Source organism: Topomyia yanbarensis, chromosome 3 (genome assembly GCF_030247195.1).
Source record: "Topomyia yanbarensis strain Yona2022 chromosome 3, ASM3024719v1, whole genome shotgun sequence".
Classification (NCBI taxonomy): domain Eukaryota; kingdom Metazoa; phylum Arthropoda; class Insecta; order Diptera; family Culicidae; genus Topomyia; species Topomyia yanbarensis.
The window spans coordinates 349,169,443-349,196,828 of NC_080672.1; the positions used below are offsets into that span (position 1 = coordinate 349,169,443).

At 38.7% G+C, this 27,386-nt stretch overlaps 1 protein-coding gene across 10 annotated transcripts in view; it reads left to right on the top strand.

Moving 5' to 3' along the window:
* Positions 1–27,386, top strand: part of LOC131692791 (calcium-binding protein E63-1) — a 255,018-nt gene that overhangs the window by 206,861 nt on the left and 20,771 nt on the right. For all 10 annotated transcript variants that reach the window (XM_058980061.1, XM_058980062.1, XM_058980063.1 and 7 more), the window contains 2 exons: positions 18,412–18,562; positions 19,125–19,273. In XM_058980061.1, the coding sequence (XP_058836044.1) occupies positions 18,412–18,562; positions 19,125–19,273 (300 nt within the window). The remainder of the gene's footprint in view (positions 1–18,411; positions 18,563–19,124; positions 19,274–27,386) is intronic.

The window sequence follows — 27,386 nt, forward strand, 5'->3', positions numbered from 1 at the left end:
CGCATACCCCAGAATTTAGTCAGTGCGCGCAGCAGCAACACAGCCTGATCAGGTCTCCTGATTGGGCTCCCCACTATATTCCGGTTATTGTACAGAGAAAGTTGATCCTTTGTTGGCACTTCTGTTTAAGATGCTGGTGCAACTTCTCAGAAAAAATTTTAATAGAAACTGAATCAAAAGTCCCCTTAATATCCAAGAAAACTGATGTCATCTGCTCTTTGACAGCAAAGGCCGATTGAATTTCTGTTGAAAGCACCGCAACTCAATCGTTCGTCCCTTCGCGGAAGCCAAAAGTATCTGACAGTGAGCCATTTGCTTCAGCCCAATTGTCGAGGCGAAAAAAAGATCGTTTGCATTGACAGCATTGCAAACGGTCGATACGAATTGTGGTCCGAGACTGATTTTTCTGGTTTTTGGGTGGTGATGACCTTCACTTGCCTCCAATCATGAGGGACAACATTACCCTTAAGAAACTTATTAAATAAATTCAACAAGCGTCTCATAACGGAGTCTGGCAGATTCTTTAACAAGTTAAATTTGATTCTGTTTGGCTCTGGGGCTTTATTGTTACATGGTAAGAGAGCAAGTGAGAGCTCCACCATCGAAAACGGAGCTTCATTTGCGCCATTGTGAGAGGACGAGGCGCGGAATCCGCGACAAACCGTCTTGGCGTACCGTTTCGGTTTCGCATACGTCGGGCCGTGCCCCAAAGAGTGCTCATCGATGTTTCTCACGTTAACCCGTCAACGAACCGGCGCCAATAACTACGTTTCATGGCTTTCATCAAACGCTTCATTCGCGTTTCTAACGGCACCTACTGTTGATAACTTATGGCTAACCCGTCATCCCGGAAGGCTTCATATGTGGCGGCCTTCTCCGCATATACTTCTAAGCACTCTTTGTCCTACCCCAGATTGGGAAAACGTTTTTACGTGCTCGCGCTTGGTACTTGTTTCGTCTGAGATTGAATCGCGGTATCGAGAATTAAGTCGGACAGAATGTACTCTTCTCCCTAGGAAGTACCTATGTCGATTCGATTGTTTCGGATATCGCGGTCAGGTCGCTTGTGAAATCATACGAGACATTGGGTGATTCCGATGATGTTGAACCAGCGGTGATTGCAATCACGATCGGCAGGTGGTCTCTACCGTGGGAATCTGATATTACCTTTCAATTGCAATCTAACCGTGGCGAGGTCGAGCATAGAGATATGTCTTGCTTGCACTGGCGATATAGGGGTACGTATTATTTCCCCTGTGTTCAAAATTATCATATTGAAGTTGTCACAAATATCTTGAATTGTCTAAGAGCGATTATCGCCTTACAGACATCCCCACCCTGTACCGTGGGGGTTGAATTCTCCAAGAAGCAGCCGTGGTGTGGGAAAGAGTTCAATCAAAGACTGATGCTGGGGAGACTTCAGTGCTCCATCATGACCCTTGGAGGAAGGTAAATAGAAGAAATGCAGAGGTGTTTACATTTTATTATGGATTGACAAGCGAAAACTTCAATGCCTGACGTCGAAGGGAGATTGATTCGATTGTTGGAATATCACTTTTTGATCCCTAAAGGTACCTCTTCATAGGAGTCTTCTCGGTCCAGACGAATAATACTAAAATCGTGGAAGTTGATGTTAATGTTAGAAGTAAGCCATGTTTCGCATAGGGAGAATGTATCACGGTTATTATAATGTAGCAAGTGCTTTAAGGAATCAATTTTTAGGATAATACTTCTGCAACAGTGATCAGATCCATGGTTCCGTTTATTAAGTTAACCATCGACGGATACGATCGCTGCAACGAGGGGCAATTCCCTGGTAACAATTGAGATTTTATGGTAGTTTTATAGCCTCTCATCAAACTTAGATTGCAGTTGTAGTGTGCTATAAAGCTCCACCATGTCAGAAAATAAGGAATCCCGTTTTAGGTTGAGTTTCTGACTGTAAGCTATTAGCACTTGCGATTTTTGGTGCCCCGGGAAGTGCCTGGAACTCCTGGTTGTACCTCAATTTATCAAAACCAGGAGGTATTATCTTTGGATTTGTGGCAGCACTTCTAATTGATGAATGATTTTTTATGCACCCCTGTTTGGGACAACGTAGGGACCTTACAAGGAAGCTCGAGGGAATCCAACATTGATCTTTTCCTGGAGTTTCCAAGCGGGTCCGTGTCCCTCGCAAGAGTCGTAAGAGGCATTATCGGCAGTTGGCAAGAGCACATACGGGTTTTCAGAGGTAAGTAGGGCAGCTCTTTTAAGCATTTCTGCATAAGAGCGTCTGGAGCGATCTTTGGCGAATCACTTCAGTTTATCCGAGCGCTGTTTGTACGTTGGGCATGTCAACAGTGTGTGCGAATCCTCCCCACAGTAAACATACTTTTCAGCAGCCTTCCTGCAGGCGTTATCCGGATGGCCTTCCCCACACTTGCCGCACCACAGCTTATTGCTACAGTAGGTGGTCTTATGTCCTAGCTGTTTGCAATTCGAATAATTCATGACCCGCGGTATAAACTGACGAATAGGTTGACGAACCCCATACACTTCAACGTAGTTCAGCAAAGCGGATCCGACGAAAGTCACGCGAAACGAGTCTGATGGATAGTATTTCCCATCATCGGCTGACATTGAGTGCATTTGCTTGCACACTTAATTTTTTTTCTGCCGAATCTCAGCTTTTTTCGCATCTTTTGCCGAAATCTCAACAGTTGAAATCTCAGCAAACAACTTTTTTGCTGAGATCTCAGTAAAAGTGCTGTTTATAGCTGAGTCTCGGAAAATATTTCACCGAAAATCAGCTAACAAATCTCACTTTACTGAGACATCAGTTTTTAAATTTGCTGACTACACAGCTGTTGGGAAATTACCGAGCCGAATTGAGTGTGTGCACTCCAATATCTTCAAGGATTGAAGATCAGAGCTCCTAAGACGGCCGACTCCATCCTTCATTAGAACATCTACAGTAAGACCCGCATCACTGACGACATCGTTGATCTCCACATCGACGATGTGGTCAGTGATGCGGCTACTGCTAGCGATATCGTTGGCCAGTTCAGCTCAGTCACGACTACACGTAGTTTATCTGATTGCACTTTTTTAATTTCAGTCACTGCTGAGTTCCGTTTTGTCAGCTCCCGCGCTATATTTTTTTATTTCAATTATAGAGGTTTTAACCTTAAGGTCATTCGCCTCTTCGGGTTAGAAAAATCTCTTAGGAAAAATTTCTAACCCTATGTGCGGGGTCGGGACTCGAACCCAGGTGCGCTGCGTACAAGGCAATCGATTTACCAATACGCTACGCCCACTCCCCCGCGCTATAGTTACACACTCAAATTGGATTTCGCTGCTCGGTAATTTTTTTGACGGAAATTTCGGTAAGGTCCGAAAGATAACTGATTTTTCGGTAAACACGGTTTATTTGACAGAATATATGTCAAACTTTACCGAACGTTATGTTGTATACAAATGGTTTTACCAAAATCTGTAATTAAAAGTACAATTCGTATAGTAATATCGCATTATTCTCGTATCCGGTAAAAAATACCGAATAAATGGTAAAAAAATTACTGGTCATTGCCGAATTTCGGCAAATTCGATTATCCATGAAAAGTAACTGTCAAACCGCAGTCATTTGCAATTTTTAAAGTGTTCTGCAGAGCGTTGTTTAGTTTAATATTTAGTAGTCGTGTTTGCGAGTGAAAGCTGTCTACTGAAGGAAATTTTCGGTAAGCATTTATTTGGCTAAATGCAATGCAGCGGAAAACCATCTGCACGGCACGTAGATCTTTATTGACCGCAGCTAAAAAAAACTTATTAACAGCTTATTGCTACAGTAGGTGGTCTTATGTCCTAGCTGTTTGCAATTCGAATAATTCATGACCCGCGGTATAAACTGACGAATAGGTTGACGAACCCCATACACTTCAACGTAGTTCAGCAAAGCGGATCCGACGAAAGTCACGCGAAACGAGTCTGATGGATAGTATTTCCCATCATCGGCTGACATTGAGTGCATTTTCTTGCACTCCAATATCTTCAAGGATTGAAGATCAGAGCTCCTAAGACGGCCGACTCCATCCTTCATTAGAACACATACAGTGAGACCCGCATCACTGACCACATCATCGATCTCCACATCGACGATGTGGTCAGTGATACGGCTACTGCTAGAGATATCGTTGGCCAGTTTCAGCTCAGTCACGACTACGCGTAGTTTATCTGATTGAACCTTTTTAATTTCAGTCACTGCTGAGTTCCGTTTTGTCAGCTCCCGCGCTATAGTTATACTGCTCAGTGGGGCCTAGGAAGTATACCACCCAAGGACCTGCCGAATCTTCCTGGTATACTCAATGACGAGGGGGCTGAGTAGAATTAACGGGTGGAGGAGAGGGGGAAGGCATAGGTGCTTCCATTTCATTTGAGGTTATCTGTCCTAACCCTACGAATAGTCCTGAATAATTCTCTAAGACTTCAGTGTTCATCATTTAATGCGAAAGCAATATGCTCAACCGCACAAACGTAAACCAAAATAAAAAAAAATATAATTATTATCGAAAATAATGACAAATCTGTTGCGTTATTAATTATCGTTATCTATCCAACTAACTTTGTTCTATATACCATGCCCGGCATCATGCTCGCCTTCCACCGCTATATATCGCATTCTTGTCACTGGTTGCCAGAACAAACATGTTAAAAAAAGAGGAAAAATGCGAGAGAGAGAGAGAGAGAGAGAGAGAGAGAGAGAGATAGAGAATAGCAAATTTCTCCTCTGCAGATAACTAATTCTTACAAAGTTATGGTGTCCAGTAATGAAAACCTTGTTTTTATTTCCACAACTGCAGATGTCTTGCAAAATCATCAACTTGCTGGCGAACTTATCTCCAAAGCCAAATAGCATAAAGCATCTTTTGCGTAAGATTCATCGTTCATCAAAATAATTTAAAAGCTTCCTAGTATACCTTCTGACAACAGGATAAGTTTCAACGTTAGGGTTACCAAATGGACTGAGAGCAAATTAAGGACATCCCTGCCAAATCTACTCGGAATTGAAGCCTGAATCAGTTGTCACTTGAGCCAGAATTCTGAAAAAGCAGTTAAACTGGGACGTTGAATCTTGATCGAGACAAATTGGAATGGTGTAGTTCCAATATTGAGCGAAGATTGAGTATGATTCGCTGAGATTCAGTATGATTTTGACGGTTTAAATGATTATTCACCCTTGGGAGTTATTCTTTAGGGCACTGCAAATTTTGTTTAATTCTCCCTTCCACAATTTGACAAATGTCAAAGTAAGCTCAGATGCCAAACCCACGTAATTTGGAGTATTTGAGACCCCACCCACTTCGATTGAAGTTTTTGCCATTGGTACTATGAAAAAATATAACGAAAATACATGCAATGCTATAACTTTTGAAGACACTAGAAAAATTACAGTTTATAGCTTATTTAAGAAACCATCTTATTATTTAAATAACAATCTAAGTATCTTAGGCGTGGTTCATCAAACATGTTTATATGACCAGAACCATTTCTAGGTATAGTTACCTGTGCCATCAAACTAGAACTTTCGGCTTGGGCATGAGACCAACTACTAAACGACTGGCGTAACGTAGAAGGCGCTCGACAAGCTATGAAATTCATACATCCAGATACAACAAGAGCCAAAAAACTAATGGATCTAAAACGAAAAGATTTACATATAATCACAGGTTTATTTACAGATCATTGTCCTGCTAAGTATCATCTGCAATTTTTTCCGTAACTACTCTGCCATTGTGCAGTAGGGGAGACCGAGGAGGGTTGAAACATTTTTTTGTTTTTGTTAGATAAATCGACAAAAACTGTCATTCGATGACTGCTTAATTTTATATTTCTTACTTCTGTTTATGCTTTATCAAATTACATCAAAATAACTGGTACAAAACAATAACAATGCATCAATATATTGATTTTTGTAACAGTGTTCTCTTTGTTTCAACTTTCCTCATACCGAGGTAAGTTGAAACAGCGATAAATGTGAGTTGAAACAAGCAACCAAATATTTTAAATACGTTTTCTAAATCATCAAATGTTGCAATTGTGTCATTTTTATTCGTTCACACTAAGATAATTCCTTAAAATGGCATGCATTCCTTTCATTATTTTCCACAGTGTATATCTACGTATAAACTGACATTTTTGAAAATTAATCTTATATTTTGGTTACAAATACAGGAATTTCTGCAATTATCCTAACAGTAATAACAGCAAGATACTTTACCTAACCACTTATTAACTATAACTGTAAAGTCAAGAAATTTGATACCCATTTTTCATATATTTAGTTATGTATTATTTTCCAACCATTTTCCCTAGAACATTCTACATTCATTAAAATGGTTGATATGACTAGTGATACTATTTATGACTACAAGTGATACGGGTTTATGACAATACGTAATTTGGTATCCATGTCGGTAGTATTTGGTTCATTTTGAGTTATGGTCTCTTCGCTCCAAGCTTCAGAAGCTGATAGGTGTAAACAATTAGAACAAATGCATATTCCGTGGTTATAAATGACCTAGATTTAATAAATTGAGAACTTTATTCACGATTTTCAATTTAGGGAAGAAGAATCTTGATTATTATTATTTGTTCAGGAACGTTAACGTGATTATAAAATTACCATAAGATTAGAAGTTCATCATCGAAGAGAGTTGAAACAAGGTGTTTCAACTCTCCTAGGTCGAGAAGTAAGGCTTGATCCACAATTTACAATGTATACTTCGCAAAGATAGAAAGAAACGCAAACAATTCATAAATGTTAACTCTTAGACTACATAATAGTGATACTTTCATGATCGGACGTCACTTAACATTCTATTTATACCAATTTGAAGACAATAACAAAAACTTACTTTTGCTCATTTTTTATAGTGTGTTTACCGTAAATACTCAACCACTCATTTAAGGTAGTTGGCTTGTATTGGAGGGTTTGTGGGCACGATACAAATAAAACAAATGCATTATTGTTTTATCCCTAACGGTACTCTTTCGCTAGTAATGGGCACTGTTTCAACTCTCCTCTGTTTCAAATCTCCCTGGTTTCCCCTACTATTTCTTCGTAGGAAGCGATACTTCGGAAGGCTTCTAATGACGCCTCACGAGGTATGGCATACCTGTCCCAAACGGATGCTCAACTACATTAATAATGTACTACCCGGTTGGGACGACACATGTGGACAAACAAACAGCTTGCTTCCAACTACATTGGATTCGGGCAGTTTTTAACATGTGGAGCAAACAAGGGCAGCCACAAAAGATAACCTGAATAGTTGTCGCAGAAGCAAAGTCCTAACAAAAAAAAACAAAATTATCTTAGTATTGAAAATTTGTCCGATTCTTAAAAAATAGAAGAAGTTCTCTATTTCTTTTTTCCCTTTTTTTTATTTCGACTATGTTAGTCACATTTTCTTTTTTTACGTTTTAACGACATTCAATTAGCTAGAGATTACTGGGTAGGGAAAGTTATGAAACTTAGAGCCATAGTACTCAAGTGAGAGCAAGGATGTGAAGTAAACAGATCGGAAAACTAGAAGTGGCAGGGTCATTAGAACAGGCTTAATATCGTGCGGGCTTAATTTTTGCCTTCTGATAATGAGGGTCGAGCTTAGGCAGTTCTCTATTTCTAATATCATTTCTGCTCCATGCTCCAAATTGCACATTTTTTGCAGTTTTTCTAATGTGAAAAAATCTCAGAAATCAAAAAGAACCTTTACGGTCTTTAAGAACTACAAAGTGAATCCCAGTTAGACTCATTCCGGAACCGGTTCGGATTTCTAAATGAAGCAATTATGGATTCCAAATCAAATGCAACAACCGATTCCGACTCAGAATCGGTTGTTGCATTTGATTTGGAATCCATACTGACTCCATTCAGGATTCCGAATCAAATTCCGAATGGTTTGACCGGGATGTTTTGTGTAACACTCTAGTGTAGTTGACACCGGTGTCGTGTAATGCCAATAACGAAAATGCCCAACATTCACTCATCTTGACCTAGAGAAGAGAACTAACGGTTTCCTTTGTATTTCAAACAATGCACACTAGATTGAAGTAACTGTTCTTGGTCTTTCGCCTAGGCGGAAGTAGAAGGTATACTGATTTCAATAGTTGTCTCATTGTGTCATAGATTGTTAGCAAGATGTGGATGTGTGTTTCGAGTGGGGGTTGAAAGTAAGTATTCACTTTGTTACGCGTTCATTTCTTTTCGTAACGCACCAACGATTTGACACGTCTTTAGCAGTAATTCTATTTCAACTTTTTGAAAGATTTCTTACTCAAAATTTGGTTGTAGATTCAGAAGTTCACATTATATAAATTCGCTTTTAAAAGATCTATGCATTTTTCCTTTATCTTTGAAAATACATGATTTTATCACAAACGAATCTTCTATGATATTTTCATAAACGTGAAGCGGATTGCGGGGTTGAGGAGATACATTACTATTTGCTCAGTTTGCTTGAAATTCATTTTTAAATTCTCATGACGTGACTACGCCTCTTCGACGAAAAAATATTGTTTCATAATAACCAAAAAAAAGAATCAAGAAAAAAAACAATTATTTCGAATAAATTTAGTCAAACGGTAAAAAATGGCTTATAATGTCAATCGCAACAGAATGCCAGCAACTAACCTAGAACAAAGTTATGTTACTGGTCACGTGTAAGCAATTAATCCTATAACAGTGAGCAACTGTAGCGTGCCCACACGCGCACGGATGTTCCTTTCAAACCAAGTTTAGTGGAATCCAACCACTGCTCGGAACAATTGGTTCCTGTCATTTTTACTGCATATACATGTACTGCATACCTACATAGTTGGATGTACACGAGAGCATATGAAGTAGGCAACATAAATCCTATTGCTCAACCCAATGCATGCCGGTCAGTGGCAGATACTGAACAATAATCGGTTCATGAATATGTTACAGGCCACCCCTGCTGGTCGGGCTGGGGTGTGAGGGAAATAAATGGTCAGGCTCGTTCCAGCGCGTAAATGGGCACGTAAGCAACGAATGCAGGTCATAGTAGAAACATGTTCTCATACCTGCACAGACGGCATCACGTGGGTTGATAGAACGACAAAGGTTACAGGAAACGGTGCTCAACTTGTGGATAAATTGTTCGAACTTTTCGAAGTTTTAATTTTTATGATTGGAATCGATGACTGTAGATTCTTTACGTCTGCTGTACAGTTACCGTTCTTTGACGGTGCAGTTACGAAACAGAATATTGTGAGTTTTCAACACTTATTGGGAGTTTTCGAAGCCGAATAACGAGGTCAACATAGTGGGAGAAGGTGTAATTGTGCTATCTCGCAACTAAGGACTACCCCGACCTTGTCTCTTTGTATACAATATGAATCTCAAAATGCATAATTAATACATGTGTACGTAGGTGAAACTAAGGAAACCGATCAAAAATCGGTACCTAATACAACACCTAATACGGAAATATCAACTCTTTTAAAGTTATTTAAATGTTTTTTATGATTCAACGGGAGATTTAATCAAGTTATTATTTTCTGTTCTTAATGTCATTTATATAAAATATGTCAAGGTTTACAAATGTGTATTATTAACCTAAAATTCCAAATTAGGTCAATGTCCTTAGCATTTCTAATTGCTATATTTGTTTCTAACGAGAAAATTGTATTAAACGAGTTTGTGTACAAAGGGCAGAATACCTAACATTATTAGATTAAAGAATTTGCGTTTCAACATCGTCTCATCAGTATAGTGTCAGTCCGACTTGGCTATGGTTCATTAGCAAATCAGAACTTCCGTGCTTCTGGGACTTCATTCGGTACTGGGTAGCGGTTTCGCGTACACAAGTAGTGTATCTTTAATGATTGCCCAATCGGTATCAGGTATTGATGAGACGAAATCAAAACGAAATAAATTCTCCATGAATTTCACGAATAATCTTCATACACCTGTTAAAATTCCTTAAGCTTCACAATTCAAAGTAGTCAAAAACGTTCTCTATCGTCCACCAATGTAACTTACTATTTAGTAGAAACCAGGCTAAACAATCAAAAAAAATCCGCAAAACTGCAAATGCCAATGTCATACCGCGAGGCCAAAGAGACGTGACTTCTCCTGATTGTATAACATTGCAATAAACGCAGAAAATTAATATAGACCATGGAAATTTAATTGCTGGAAGAGCATTGTCCAACTCCGAATTGCAATAGATGCTGTTAAATAACAACGACACTATTATTTTTAATGGCAAATAAAACTCTATACATAATACTGCTCATTTCCAACGTTTCCACGAGGTCGACTGAATCAAATCAATTTGTGTAATTGTTCAACGCGAATAATGAGTCAATTCAATTACGTCTCTGGTTTTCCAGAGCTTCGCTCATTAGCACCCTCGGCCAGCAAGCAAGCATAAATACGATTACTTGTCTAGGACCGCTGCACAGTTTTCCTAAACCCAGAAATGATTGCTAAACTATATTCTGGTTTTTGATGACGTCTTTGTTATTAGGTGTCTTCAGCAAGGTTTCATGAAACTTGACAATATAAATGCGGTATCACCCAAATTTCTACTTTAAAATATTTCTTTCATTCAACAATTAAAAAAAAATTTCTTTCTTCTGCATCCTAGTATAACAGATAATTTGAAATATTCCGTATACCTATGGAACTCAGAAAGTTACTCGGAGTAAAATTTTATTTTTTTCATATAAGTCGTGTCCTACTCTAGTAAACAGCGGCACAGTAGGATGATCAAAAAATGATTCCCAGCATTACAGAATTATTTCTACTCCATGGCACAAATCTCCGATCAACATGGGGAACGTGCCATTTGAGCCAGACGCTACTGATTCCTGATGTCATCCTGAGACTCTTTTCCAAATTTGTGCCAAATCAGTCAACCGTGTTGAAAATGTTTTAAAAAATAAAGCGGGATGTATTGTATTGTATTGAGAGCAAAGAGTATTGCAGATTTCCATAACCAGGTGTCGTTGCTGATGTCCAAATCGCCAAACACACTAAATGCGGTAGTGTGAGTTCGATATCAGGTGACGTACAGCGTAATGGACTCACCAACTACGCTATTGTCTTCCTAGACGATGTAATCTGACCTTCATAGTTGAAAGACGTTCTTTGAAGGTTAAAAGTGCCTTCATCAAGAAGGAGGAATGTCGGAGCATGGTCTGTTAAACGTCCATTAAACCAAAAACGAAGCGCACTGCTGTTCATGATTTTTGGAATACTTGGTGTAGTTTGCACCTGTTCACTTACATTGTTTCGTTTAGTGTTGATCTTGATAGCTTCTTGATGTTCCTGATATGATGAATAGAAACAGAGTCTACTTCCGACTTTGGAAAAATGCACATTTTTTCTTTCAATCGAATATTGTAGAAGTCGTTGAGATTATTTGATTTGAAAATTCTCTGGCTACATCTTCCTACGGGGGAGAAGTGAAGCCGACCGATGTGATAAATAGGGTTTAGTAGGTAGAATCGCTTCCCAGTGCGGAGAAGGACCGATTGAAAAGAAATGTGAATATAAACATTGGTTAGTTAGTTTTTAGCGTTTTGGATTCTCCTCATCAGTAACTAGCACCATCTTGGTGCCAATTAGATGATAAATCTTGACTAGCACCAAAAGTGGCATTGGTTAGATGCTAAAACCATCGCGCTGGCACCAACATTATGCTAGTTACTGATGAGGAGAATCCCAAACGTTAAAAACTAACTTTAAGTTAGGTATGGTGCCAAAACAATTCGGATCCGCAAAAAAAAATTTCTGCATCCCAACAATTACCATTTTCACTATTCAGCATTAGAAGTGTTCAATACTTTAATCTCGTTCGCTTAAAATTGCGTTCAAAACAAAACATAAAAATACTCGAATCTATCAATATCGTCTGTATAATTCGTTTCAATACTGTCGTCATTTGTCCATAAACTGAGGCTTTGTATTTAGCAAGGAAAAATTGAATTTTTTCCAACAGCACAAAAATGTTCTACTTGTGTGAAGCATACTTTGAGGACACACCACAATACTAGAATATTTTTTAAAAATATTGACGCTACTAAATGTCCAATATTCTACAAATATCCTCAAATGCACGCACATTTACAGTGGCACATTTAGTCAAATCTAGGATAAAGCTAGGTTTTAAACATGTAGATACTTTCACAAGGGCATTTTAAACTTCTTTGTTGAGATGTCATGAACGTTTGTCTTCAAAATGGATTAAAATGGTTGTGATAGGGCAGAGTATAGTGCAAAAACAACTTTATTGGTTCTGTCCCAGTCTAATACTGATTGGGCAGAGCGAAACATGGCAAATCCGACCAAAATGGCGATTCTTCTTAAGACCTCGAGAAGTCTCTTTTGGACGCTTCCATGTGGATTTGTCCGTTGACGGACTCGCATGTAACGAAGAAATATAATTAATATTTTGCCACATCCACAGATCGCTTGCCAAACAAGATTTTCTGGTTGGTTGGCTAAGGTCCGGTGCCTTCCAAACTTTTTATAAAGGGTGTACCAAACGTTTCGTTGCTGTTGTTGAAAATAAATTGAAACTTGAATCGAAATGTTGCATTGACGTTTGGATTGGTTCGATAGTCATGCAGTGCTTCACTTCCTGCTGCTCTGATGCTTTTTAAGCATCTTGATCAGCTGGAATACAATATAATGTGCGATTCCGAGTTGCTACTGATCTATTGTTACCCACATATTAAAAAGTAATGAACAATTGAGTGCGATTTTTCTTTGAAATATAGTCTACAGAAGGAGTGCGGGGCTCCCAACATTTGGAGGCCCCCGGCCCAGTGTGCCCATGCGTAAAGACGGCACTGAAACTGAACGGACATTACCCAGAAGGCAATCAATCGGAATGTTTAATAAAGAAGCAGACGTTTATCCGGTGGAGCTTCCAGGTTTTCTTGCCTTGGAATAAATTCTCGTAGCTCGATTAGACAAATCTTTGACTGTTTTATTGCCAGTAGAATTAACTGTCATAAAACAGATACCTTCTGTTTAATTGCACTACAGGTCGGACTCGATTATCCGGGGATTCGATAATCCGTGATTCGATCATGCGGGGAAAATGGTTTGATTATCCGGGTGTTTCGTGAAAAATTCAAATTTGAACAAGAATGTCTGATTGTAGTGTTAATTCGATCATTGCAGCCAATAGAACTTTATTTTCGGGAAATGGAGGGTCTAGGGTTAACCTCCTCTCAAATTTAGCCTACGTCAAAAATAGCTTATATATGGGTTATTCCGCGCGAAGTGACAAAAAGAAACCAAAACTTAAAATCGACCTTCACGGATTGGAACCAGTTTTATATAAATTGTTGATCTAGAGCCAATATAAAACAACCTAAATCGTTGTATCGTTTGAATCACCCCTCGATGCATGGGAACACTCTTCATTTGAACAAATTGCTTAAAAAATTGTTTTTCTTCGGATTATATCTCTGGTACTGTTTGCACTAGTGAGATAATTTTTGAAGGATTTGTTCAAGGAATCTAGGAAAAATATTAGTTTTTTGGCAGTGTTGCCAAATATGCAACTTTATAGTTTTAAACTAAAACTACATCTTTCTCGTAATACACATATCGGTTATTGCTGGCCTTTTTGACCCATAAAATATCATTATACCTACTTTGCTCGGTCGGTTTCTGGCACTCTATTGGGATAATGATGACATGCTTCTCAGGATTCTGTTTGGATACTTTCCGTGATTCTGATGAAAGTTTTCTTAGCATTCCAATGTAATCTATTTCAGAATTTCGATTGAATAAAAAGAATACGGATAAAGATCCTTATTTCTACGTGGTTTTCGCTGAATTTTGGTGCAACATTCTAGAGAGAAGCTCTGATGGAATTCTTTTCTAGATAGAATTCTGCGAAGATTATGATTTATTTAAGATCTATCAACATCTTATCATATTCCTATTTTCAATGAAATCCGATGTAAAAGTCTGTTGAATATCCTACTCTGAGCTTCAGTAGACTTTGTGAAAATATTGCCCTTCTCCCATTATCCTCTTCAACAAATGATGCCTGCTCAGAATTCCAATGTCATTTTTAACTCCCTCATGCCTATGTTGTTGATAAACACCCACGATTCTATATGACTATAACTTTTGGTTTAAACAACATATGTTTACAACGACAAGTAAGGCTAATAACTTGGACTAATATCTTTCATTTAAACACTAACAGTTGTAAACATAATTAGTTATTACAATTAATTTGATTGGGTTCCGCTGGTGAAAATGGAATTTTGCAATATTTTCGTAGACTTGCAACCCTAGTAACAATTTTGGTTTCGACAACCATTTCATAACCAGTTTGCAACAAACAATGTATGGAAGTTTTGTTGCAAACTGGTTATGAAGTAGTTGAGGCAACAAAAATTTCTACTCGGGAATATTATTGAAAACTTTCGTATTTAGACGTATGCCTTCAACTACCTTTTTCGTGCAATTGGATTAGATCGGAAGGTAAATGTTGAGTAGCTAGCACTAGCACTGCGAAAGAAGCACCTTTATTAAATCAGGTTTTTCATGTTTCATGATGCCAGTTCTAAGGAAAAATAGTTCTGAAACCGGTAGAAAAAAGTTGGTCATGAAAGGGTTAACAAGATTCTTATCAAAAACCCGGCAGTCACTGGAGGCGTTTTCAATTCTTGGGTAGCTCAAGCAAAGATGGATGTTAGGTTAAGTAAAGAGGGCGCCAGCAGTACTTCTCGCTGAGGCGGCCAGGAACCCATCATTTCTCCTTAGTGGAGAAACATTTGAGTAAAATCTATTTTTCTCCACTAAGGATAAAATTGTTTAAAACCATCTTCGCGCGTGACGAGCACAAAACTTAAAACTAAATTAGTTATTGGATTTGCGTTTCGACTTCGTCTCATCAGAATCCGACATTAACTTAGTAACAGAACTAAACTAGCGCAGGATTGACGCTAGTTCAAAAAAAAAAATGAAAACACTATTTGTGATTCTGAGCAAATCCCTAGTCCTGTGTGATATTCCGCAAGCTTAATCCTGTCACTAAGTTAATGTCGGATTCTGATGAGACGACGTCAAAACGCAAATTCCATTAGTACTAATTTAGTTACAGGATTTGGGCTCTTCACGCGCAAAGATGGTTGTAAACAGTGTAGTAGTGGAGAATAAATCATTTTTACCAAAATTATTCTTCGCTAAAGAGAAATATAGTATAGTACATATCGCATTGGCTTGTTAAGCCAAACCAAGTTTTTATTTCAGTCTAGGTTCGCTCTAATGTTTACAAAATCCATATAAAATGGCAATTTCGAGCTAACCTAGAGCGACTGTGATCTAAAAACGTAATCGGCAATAAACACATTGATGACTTGATATGGATTAGATAACGCCTATGAATGTTATAATGTCAATTATTTGATTATGTGCAATCAAATCTATCGATATGCAATTCCAGCGTCTACCCGATCAGAACATCATAACAAAACAATAATACAATCAAAACTGTGGTTGATATTTATAACAACATGTTTTATATTCAGATAACGGAGGTGAAAGTTGACTATAGACAGTTTTCTATAGCAATATTATAACATAGTCAGTTATGATAACGATCAATTTCTGACAAAAGTACTAATTGAAAAATCTTAAAAGAAAACAAAAACATAATAAACATTGATAGTTTGTTACTGGATCACTGTCATTTGATGATTATAACTATTACAGTTTCTATCTAATCTCTTTGATAAAACCATTTCAAATTTTGTTACAACTTCGTTACAGCTAGACAGTTTTTTGTTTTATTTCTTGTTATTTTAACAACTCAATTTACAGCGGATTCTGTTTCGAAATATTTTTGAAAGAAATAAATTCGGTTGTTATAGTTTAGTTATGCCCCACTGATCGGGCATCGGGCTTGAAATTGCGTCTGCAACCGACTACAGTTTGGTTTTAGTCTGTTCAATTGAATTATGATATACCAATACGATTTCCATTCAAACGAGCAACAGACAAAGTTTTCAATTCTCTTCCGTCCACTTTTGTTGTTTTTGTCCTGGTACCGTTTATATTGGTAAAATATAAGCTATATCTTTTAGAAAGAATATCGAAGGCGGATCTTGTGTCATCATCAGATCATCACAAATAATCGTTGAATCCAAACTGGTTTCGATTGGACAATGGTCCTTAGATACTCTTCTGCAGTGCGGTGGCATCAAAGCATAAACCGATACGATTGAAATTAATTGAAAACAAATCCAATTAAATAAACGATTGCCATCGATAGCTTTTTAGTGTTGTTGATTAGGGTGGGACAAAAAAATAGATTCCAGCTCCGAGCAACTTTTTGGGTACCATTTGGGTCCTAGAACATCTGTGCAAATTCTTAGCTCGATCCACGAAACTATATTTTTGCGCCCACTGTTTAAAGTTTACATGGGATTTTATATGAGAAAATTAACTTTCACAAAATAATTCATCCAGGAGTCGCCTATTGCTTCCTAAAAAGAAACCATTATATGGCTTTTGTAGGAAATTTTACAAAGAAATGAAGTCTACACTACGAAACGATCTGACGCTTGAGAAAAAAGTTATTAAGCTGAAACCAATTGATGCTCTGACGATTGATAAAATATTCATTTTTTCTAGCACCACTGTTGTTGGTTGTCCAATTATATGCAATTTTGTTTTGATCTGCTCTTAATGTGTCTAAATCATTCATCTATACTGTTTGACCACTTCGCAAGAGTTTTGAGGGATAAATTGAGTTTCCTTTGGTACATAATAAGAAAAAGTTAAAGATTTTGTATATATTCCGACGGTCAGCAGCAGTGATGCTATGAAAAGTGAAATTTTCATCAATCTTCAGGGCATCAACCGGCTATTGCTTAATAACTTTTTCAACAAGCATCAGATCGTTTCGTGATCTTCTAGACTTTGTTTCCTTGAAAAATTTCCTATAAAAAATCTGACATCTATTTTTAGCAGGTAACGGGTGACACTTGGAAGAATTAATTTGCAAAAGACATTTTCCCCATACGAAATCCCATACAAACTTTAAACCGTGGGCGCAAAAATATAGTTTCACCGATCGAACTAAAAATTTGCAGAGTTGTTCTAGGAGCTAAATGGGACCCAAAAAGTTATTCAGAGCGAAATTTTATTTTTTTCATATAACTATGTCCCACTCTATTGTTGATGTTCCTGTATGAATGTACATATCCATGTATATGTATATAGGAATCCCTAGTCATATGTCTTCGAATTCAGCACATCACCCATCAACACTAACGCCAATATCAAAGGTTTTTTTCAGAACCACCATAATAAATTTTAAATAACAATTTCCTATTCAAACGTGATTCCATTGAATATGATTAAATTTGAATTAACGTCCGAAGAGTAAACACGACACTCCGATTATATCACAGACATTACCCACCCATTGTTTTTCGTTTCAATCTTCAATTATATTTTTTGGTATTGAACAGAGATAACAAAAGTCAAGTGACAAATATTAACCCATTCATGCCCATGTTGGCGTAGCGTATTGGTAAATCGATTGCCTTGTACGCAGCGCACCTGGGTTCGAGTCCCGACCCCGCACATAGGGTTAGAAATTTTTCCTAAGAGATTTTTCTAACCCGAAGAGGCGAATGACCTTAAGGTTAAAACCTCTATAATTGAAATAAAAAAAAAAAACAACGTTTTTAAACAGCTATAACTTTTAATTGAGGCGAGATTTGCTCACAAATACAAGTAAGACTCATTAATGTGATTATTGCCTTTAATTTGAGTATTAACAGTTACAAGGATCAGCTCTAGAACTGAAGTTATTGCAATTAGTCTGATTGGATTCCGATGGAGCAGTGCTGCCAGGGACAGTTTACGACGGAAAATGATTTTTTCTTATATCTTCGTTATGGTACAATATTCTTGAAAAATGATAAAACTTATCAATGTAGACTGTCGTTGGCTAAGTTTTCCACGTAATTGGTCTATTGTAATTATTCTAGGAGAATTGTATTGAGCATTAGAAGGTAAAAATTGACCAGCTTCTAGCACTGCCATAGAAGCACCTATCTTTATGAAAATAGGCTTTTCGCGTTTCTTGACCCCACCGTTTTCAAGGAAAAATAGTTTTGAAACCCTACATGCACTAGAAAAAAGTTGGACATGAAAGGGTTAAAAAGATTTTAAATATTAGATTGCTATGTAAATTTGAATATAGAATATTATCGAATTCCCACAAATATCATTTGTATTCCAACAGTAGCAGCACTACATATGTTTTTTTACATCTTGCAACTTTTCTTTATCACTTTTTTTGCCTTCGGCGTGTCCTCTTCCGACGTTTGTTGACCATTTACTCTTATCCTCAGGCAGTGGACTGATAGACGAAACCGAGTTCCTCCAGTGGGTTGCACGCATTCAGGCACTGACGGAAGAAAGCACAAGCAGCAGCAGTAGTAGTAACAGTGCTACCCAGGCAGCCGACGATGACCTCACACAGGATCTGGTAGCGGCATTCAGGTAATTATGATTCAATTAAGGTTCAAGTTACCTTTTTTAAGCATGTGTTAGAATTGAACGCTTGGTAGTGTGCGTAGGAAAATTTGTGTTCAGCTTTGCCACCGAATTATCCATTTAAACCTTTTTAAAACTCTAAAAGAAGAATATCAGTCGATTTATTAGATCATCACGATTCAATTCATGCAAAATACCTGCTGGAAAAACCATCGGCTTAGCTAAATGGTGCTTTTGAAAAAGTGGCTGTGGTTTTTTCATTGCGCAGTTGTGTTGCGTACCCCAGCTCGGTGTGGTAGTGTGATAAAAAATCACAGCCACTTTTTCAAAAGCACCATCCAGCTAAGCCGATGGTTTTTCCAGCAGGTATTTTGCATGAATTGAATCGTGATGATCTAATAAATCGACTGATATTCTTCTTTTAGAGTTTTGAAAAGGTTTAAATGGATAATCTGGTGGCAAAGCTGAACACAATTTTTCTTACGCATACTACCAAGCCTTGAGGTAACTTGAGCCTTAAATCAACCGAATGACAAAAATCCTTGACAGCATTTTTTTCAATTTCTAGGGTATTTGATCGCGACGGAAATGGATACATTACCCGCGATGAACTCAAGTCAGCGATGGATATGATCGGCGAAAACGTGACAGAGTATCAGCTGAACGAGATGCTGGAGCTAGCGGATGCTGACAAGGATGGCAGGATCAACTATGAAGGTACGGACAGGCCGGTTGGGTTGATTTGAATTGCTATCAGGCGCTCATTTTTGCACATTATTTCATCCAAATGTGACTCACAACGAGAATGCGTATAGTGGGGGTTTCTTGAAAATCTGACATTTTCGTAGTAACATCCTTTGTCAGATTTTGAGCTACCCTAGGTGTGTAACTGGGTACTTTTGTGTTACATATACAGATATTGCAGTTGGTAAAAGGTTTCTAAAAACATCAGTGTGTCCACATCAACATTTTAACATTGTAAGTAGCGCGCCCTGTCTTTCATTCTTGTGTATTAGTAAATTGTAATTCACGTAAAATAATCAATTTAGCGGTATTTTTTCCGGGAAATTGCTTCTGTTCAAAATTGAGACCTGAGATGAACTAACAAAAAACTTTACTTCTTGTGTGATAAGAAAACTGACGATTAGCTACTGGTACCTTATATTGATTGGTGATTATTAAAGAATATTCACTACTTAAGTAATCCAACTTCAACTTTTCTGCTATGAGTCTTAAGAATATTTATTCGTCTATAAGTAATTTTCATGATCATCATTATTCGGGTTATAAAAATTATTCAAAAACAAATCTCATTAATAGTCATTCGGAATTATATCAGAAGAAACAGGTGACAACATATGTTATTGAAATCAAAATCTCATTCTGTCTGTTTTCATACATCGTCTCCATTTCTATTCTTTCTTGTTTAATCGGAGCAAAAGAAAAACTTGTAAACGTACTTTTTTATTTACTAGTGTCTTCATCATCAGCTGTCATTAACTCAGTTGGGCAATATTTCAAGAACATTGGCTCGTTCAAGCACAACTCCTCAAATGTTCCCTCGTATAGATGCGCTTAAGTTTGCGGTCAACCCTTATGTGCATAGAGATACACGCGACGCGCGGTCTTGGAGTATCGGCTTGTCTAAAGCTTAGTAACCGTATTCTTTGCTCGTCACTGAGACAGGCAAAGATTAGGAAATTGAGTATTTGCGGGTGTCCTCAGGGTGGCATTCTGTCACCTTTGCTATGGAACCTGGTTGCCGACGACTTGTTAAGTAAACTCAATGAACTTGAATTTTAAACCTACGGGTTTGCTGGTGATTACCAATTACTAATTACTGGGCTTTGCATCGGAACAATCTTTGACTTTATGCAACAAGCATTAAGAACTGTCGAACAGGGTGTCGACAAGTTACAGTTAGTGCAAACAAAGCTTCAATGGTTCTTTTCACGATTAAGCGAATAATAATCTGGGTTGGTCACTTGCAGTTCTCTGATTATGAGCTACTGTGTGCAGATCAAGTTAAATACGTTGGAGTTATATTGGATTCCAAACTGAACTAGTCTACTCATATTGGGCTCGAAACCAAGAAAGCGTTTATGGAAAAGAGATTATAACTACTAGAGATCACATGTCGCTGTTAATACTGACAGTTTATCATCTCGCTCTTTCAAATGCTAGGCCCATTAGTTTGACACATATTGCTCCGGGTACATGTCAAAGTAATGGGATACAATATGCTAGAGCGAGACCCCATGTTTCAGTCCGTGAATACATGGAGACAGTAGCGCTTTGCTTCCTCTAGTAGTGATAATCTATTTGTTCATGGCCTTCGATCAGTGCAGACGAATGTTTAGAAAGACCTGAATTCATTTATTGGACTTACACGACAATTGTTCGTCCAATACTGTCATACGGATGCCTTGTGTGGTGACAGAGGGGAGAGGTGATGACGGTCCAGTCACAGCTAAACCATCTGCAAAGAATGGCGCTCATGATGTAGACTGGTGCTTTAACTACGACTCCGTGTAATTTCAATAAATCTCCCACATTTTTTTCGGAATTCCACTGCGGCATGCTGATCAGGGCTTTAACCGACCACTGCAAACTCAATTATCACATGGCAACTATTCAGCGCGCTGAGTCATTATCATGTTACCTTGGCAAATCCGACTACGTAGCCTCGTATCACCTGATATGCAACTGCACAGTAGTAGCGCAATTGCAATTTCGAGCTTTCGGCTGTCCTTACGTAGACGACATCGTGTTTGGTCGACTGAAACTAAGAGACATACTAAACTTCCTAATCCAATGCGGTAAAGAGCTTAAGGCTCTCTCGCAGGTGATTTGAACTACTTGTGAGTTTAACTTACCTACCGTTTGTTTTGTGCTGTTATCTTCCCACCCTCCCAATTCTACTTCCTTCCTTCTACTTTCCTTTCGATCAGGAAAATTATGAGAAGACATGCCAAGGCACAAATCCCTGTAAAGATCTTCTTTCTTATTAGAGATCCATTGGCTGCATCGACTGTTGTTGCTTGAGGGTCTCTTAGTCCGCTTTCTCTTGGTTTATCGTTATCGTTGTTTGAGGGACCTATGAGTCACGATCATGTATCCGCATTTTTTGTCATCTACTTTACTGTAGGTTGTACTGGGAGTTTCTGGATAGCAACTCCGGTTGTTTGTGATTTAATTGATGTTGATGGGGGCTTTGTGATGCGTTCGTTTACAATTAATATTGTTTCATTAAAGGCTTTTGTTTCATAACTGACACGTAGGGGTCTGTTATTCATATGTGCACAGCGTGATTTGAGATTTGGTTACACCGTCAATTGCGTATTGGAAGCTTAGATAGGAAGGAATAGGTTTTGTTACTCGTTTTCTTACGACACGAAGATTATTAGAAATACATGGAAAAAAATCAGGTTTCAAACTTAACGAATTCCACCGTTTCGTATTCCGACATGATGGTTGAAATGAATTTATTGGTAGTACGCAGGTTAGATCTTGCAGAACGACATCAATCTTATTAACGTCAGTAAAAACGGGTATCTTACTTCTAACATTGTTATGCTCAGCGTTGTTGCATGTTATTTTCCATAGCAAAACTTTCCGCCATGGCTAGTTTTAAATATTATCGGTACAGCATTACGAGTGTGGTGGAATTAATTGACGACGATTTCCGTAAGTTTATTTTGCATTTGCACATTTAATAACTGTTCCACTTCGCGAACACTAGGGCGAACGGCCACCATATTGTACCAAAGATTGTTCAAATTTTGCAGCTGAGTTTAAAACATCTTGAAAAATACGTTCGATACTACACCGATGAAAGTAACGGTGCTTTATTGTTCACATTGGCTTGGGACGACTTATTTTCCGAATGTTTAGCTTGCTTATAGCGCTGTCGTGGTACATGTAGACAGCAGACATTAGGTAGAATGTTCGTTCGATTCACTGCACTGTTTACAATCAGAACGATTTTAGCTTCCGATCCGTTCGAGATGAAAAAGTAGACTGATTGTTACTTGCTGTTATTAGTTTCTTCGCTTTGCGGATTACGATCCATATTTCCTCTCTTTTCGTTGGGGTTGTTGGCTGTTGCCGCAATAGTAGTGTAGATTGTGTGCAGTACTGACACATGGGAGATTGATTGTCATAAATACACAGAGTGCTCTCAGAATAGGCTGAGCTACTTGGTAGGGTCATGAATGTTTCAATGTTTTTAATTTAAATGATACTTTGTTAAAATCAAAATCAAACAAACAGTCTACTTTCTACTTCTGCCCAAGTCAGATGTACAATCGAACCAAGTGAACAACAACTAGCAACCTCTCGATCTAGTGTGCATTGTCTCGAGAACAGAGGAAACTTTTAATTTATTCTTGCCATTATGAGTAAAGTTGACGAAAAATCTCTTGCTCCGACCCAACACAGCGCTCGTTGACTTTAAATTCTGTTCAATAAGATTGAGTTTTCGTGAAGTGGAATACCTGCTGAAGGTGAAGATGCAGCTTAAGCTCAAGGAGGTTATGTATCAACAGTATCATCATCTTCGCAATGTAGTACTCATATCATTCAACACGTTAGCCCAAGCCGAACGTTTCGTTTTGCAGAACAACTTGAAGCACGTGGCTGAAAGTGATAAAGTTGGAATTAAGATTTCCGTGTGTTTAGAAAAAGACTATGTAGATGTAAAGCTATATGACCTATCACCACGTACACCTCCTGATCTAATTGCAAAATACATGTCGCAATACGGAGAAGTAGAATCCGTTACACCTGAAACATGGAGAAATTTCTTCCCGGGTACACCTAACGGCGTTCTTGTGGTGAGGATGCGGATCGAAAGACCTATCCCCTCCCACTTAACTATAAAACTCAAAACCCACGAAGCTACTAGTAACCAACCTACGTTATGCACCCATGAGGGGCAAACTCCTACGTGCAAGTATTGTAATCAGACAGCGCACCACGGACAACCTTGCGCGGAAGATACAGAGGAGAATGCATCTCTACCGATTGCCAACGCATCCACGGCAAACCAGCCCAAAAAGGAGTTTTCAATACCAATACCTGAACCACAAACGGTTGCCAAATTTGTGGCAGCTGTTCAGTCCATATTGACAACCGCCAAAGCAGCATCCAGGACCCCAAAAACCACTTTAAGCAACATCGGTGAAGAAGATAATAACAATGACGACGGATCAGTCGATTTACAACCACCAAAGACGCCGGTCACGAAATTCTGCCGCTGCCTGAGCCAGCGCAAAACGAACCACAACACAGTACTTATTTATTTCTTTATTTTTTTATTATAGAGGTTTTAACCTTAGGGTCATTCGCCTCTTTTCGGGTTGGAGAAATCTCTTTAGGAAAAATCTCTAACCCTATGTGCGGGGTTGGGACTTGAACCCAGGTGAGCTGCGTACAAGGCAATCGATTTACCAACTACGCTATGCCCGTCCCCACAACACAGTACTGTTATCTTGTGTGCATTGTCTTAAGAACAAAGGAAACCGTTCGAACTACTTTTACTTCTGCCAAAGTCCCTCTAAACAAGGGTAACAAACGAGCAAAGTGAACGACAGTTAGTGCGTCTAGAACAAAAGAACCATTGTATGTACTCCTGCCATCATGAGTGAATTTGATGAAAAAGCGCTGCTTCGACCCAACACAGCGGTTGTTGACTTGAGATTTTGTTCTACACGACCGAGTCTCCGCGAGCTGGAACATTTTCTGAAGGTGAACATGAAGCTTAGGCTTAAGGACGTCACCTATCTTCAATATCATCATCTGCGCAGTGCAGTATTGATATCATTCACCACATTAGACCAAGCAAAGAAATTCGCTTTACAGAACAACCTGAAACACGTGATTAAAAGTGACAGTGTTGAAATGAAGATCCCAGTGTACATAGAAAATAATTTTATAGATGTGAGACTACATGATTTATCACCGCGTACTCCCCGTGAATCAATTACAAAATACATGTCGCAATTCGGAGAAGTGGAATCCGTTACACCTGATACTTGGAGAAACTTCTTCCCGGGTACTCCTAACGGTGTTCTTGTGGTGAAGATGCGAGTGGAAAGACCTATTCCCTCCCACTTGACTATTCAATTCAATTATAATGGAACTAACATTAAACCGACCACGCTATGCACCCACGAAGGGCAGACACTTACGTGCAAATACTGCAACCAGACAGCACATCATGGAACACCTTGTGCGGAATAGGAGAATTCATCACAGCCAATTCGCCATACATCTTCGGAAAACCAATCTGAAGCACAGACTTCAATACCATGACCAGAACCACAAACGGTTACCAATTTTGTGGCAGCTGTTCAGGCCATAATAACTATAAAAGCAGCATCTAATGCCTCAGAATCAACTGTTAGCACCATCGACGAGGAAGCCAATACCAATGACAGCAGCTTTACTCTCGTAACCCGTAAGGGCAATAAGAAAGGAGGAACATCTGATCGTGAACATGTAGACACCATAGATGATGATGACATCGACGGTAACAAAAAAAATAATCGACCCACAAGATGCACTAGGCGAGCAGAAAAATGGTACCTTACCACGAAAGAAGATCTCCCCGCGCAATAGAAAGTTGCGTGGACGAGACCCGAATGATGCTTCATAATATTTTTTTACTCATTTTTATTTTTACATATTGTAATAATTTAATAGACCCACGGCTCCGTTAAGTTACCACAATGAGCCGTGTCAAATAAACGAAATACAAAAAAAAAATGACGACGGATTAACATTGGTCACTGGTAAGTGCAAGAAGCAGGAAAGAACATCTGGTCGCGAGCACCAAGGCACTTTTAATGATGATGACCTTGATGTTGAGGACAGGAGAGAATTAAATGGTCCCCATGACGCAGTAGGCGAGCCGCGAAAAAGTTGCGCGCACGAGATCCAATGGACAATAAAAAGTTGCGCGCACGAGATCCAATGGACAATCAATAATACTTGTTTTTATTTTTATTTTTTACATATTGTAAACACATGAAAGATCCACGGCTTCGTTAAGCTACCGCTATGAGCCGTGTCAAATAAACAAAATGAAAAAAAATCAAACAAATGATAGACACTATTGAAGAGCTGACAGCAAACATACAATTGATAGTTCTGGCCGTACTGGGTGCGATGAGGGCTGGATTTTCTAGAAGCGCAGGACTGTTGCGTTTGACAGGTCCAAGCACAGCGTAGGCTTTAGCTATCGGAAAAGAAATACACGTTTAAGCGTAACTTGCGGTCGAGAATGACACCAAGGTTCTTGACGGATGCAACTCGTTCCACGGGACCAGAACTCATCGAGTATTCGACATGATCGGAGAATATACTCGTGTGAAAGTGATTGTGCTGCATTTTTGAATATTCACACTCATGCCGTTTCTGTCACTCCAGTCGATGATGCTATCGACGTCCATTTGCTATGCATGACAGTCTACCATAATTGTTATAACACGATAAATTTTCAGATTATCTGCAGACATGACATTAGACGACAACAATTCACTGCAGAGGTCGTTCACAACCAGCGCTAAAAGAAGAGGTACGAGATAACTCCCTTGAGGAACGCTCGATGTATTGTGGAAAGGAGCCGAGTGTTGTTTCAAGTTGCACAAAGGCGCTACGGCTCGCAAGGTACGACGAGACCCAATTAGTCAGCCAGTCCGGCAATCGAGTTCGTCTTAGCTTTTCCACAGCACGCTGACGAGGAACACGCATTCGAGAAATCGATATACAACTGCATCGATCTGTTGTCGTTTTTCAATCAGTGTCGACAGGAAGCTCATCATATTCGTAGTTGTCGAGCGCTTTCTCACAAACCCATGCTGGTCCAACGTAATGATGTTTTTTAATGTGGGATACATACTATCTAGCAACATACTCTCGAACATTTTTGGGAGGCAGCTCAAGGTTACAACATAAATTTTCGAATATCGCCGTCGAGTGTATTTGGAGGCAGATCATGTAGTCGTACCTCCACTGCATTATCTTCAACATACACGGGGATCTTGTCACACTCAACAAAGTGTTTCATTTTGTTGCGAACAACAAAACGTTCATGCTCTTCCTTGAATCCAAGAAGTATAATATTTCAAATATGGCAAAATTGAATTATATGAATATTTTACATTTGTCGATACGCATTTTATCCTCCAGTAAACGGTCCACTTCACATATAGGGGATCTAGCGTTAACGCCCCTAAAATCTACTACGGCCGTACAGATAGGCTACAGAGAAATCTCAACGCAATTATTCCAGGTCATCTCGATAGATATAAACCTCACTGTATGCACGAAATTAACGGTTTAGATTGACTTTTTCTGAGCCAATAACAAGCTTAATATCCCACCGCAGGCAGCTGTCATAAAATGCCTATCTCATTTGTCGAGTCTCACTTTTTGTAGAATAATGATGATGTAGGTCAAAAACAACCTTTGATCCTCATTGCACACATCCACAGTACAGTTCAGTAGGAAAATGAACCGACTCCAGTGACACAATCGATTCTAATTAGAATCGTATGTCGTCGCTGTTGTGCCATCTTATGACAGACGCCATTTTGGGGTAAACTGAGTTAGATATGCCACATTACTTGTCTAAAAAATCTCTACAAAGTGGCGTTTACAGAATTTTGACATTGTGCTTGGTTACTGAGATATAGCGAGAAACGTGCTGAGAATTTTTTAATTTTTTGCTTCAAATGACTGCGTCTGAGGATTGTCTCAAATTATCTTGATGTATAAGATGTTTTTATATGTAAAACTATCTGAGAAACACAATGGCATAATAACT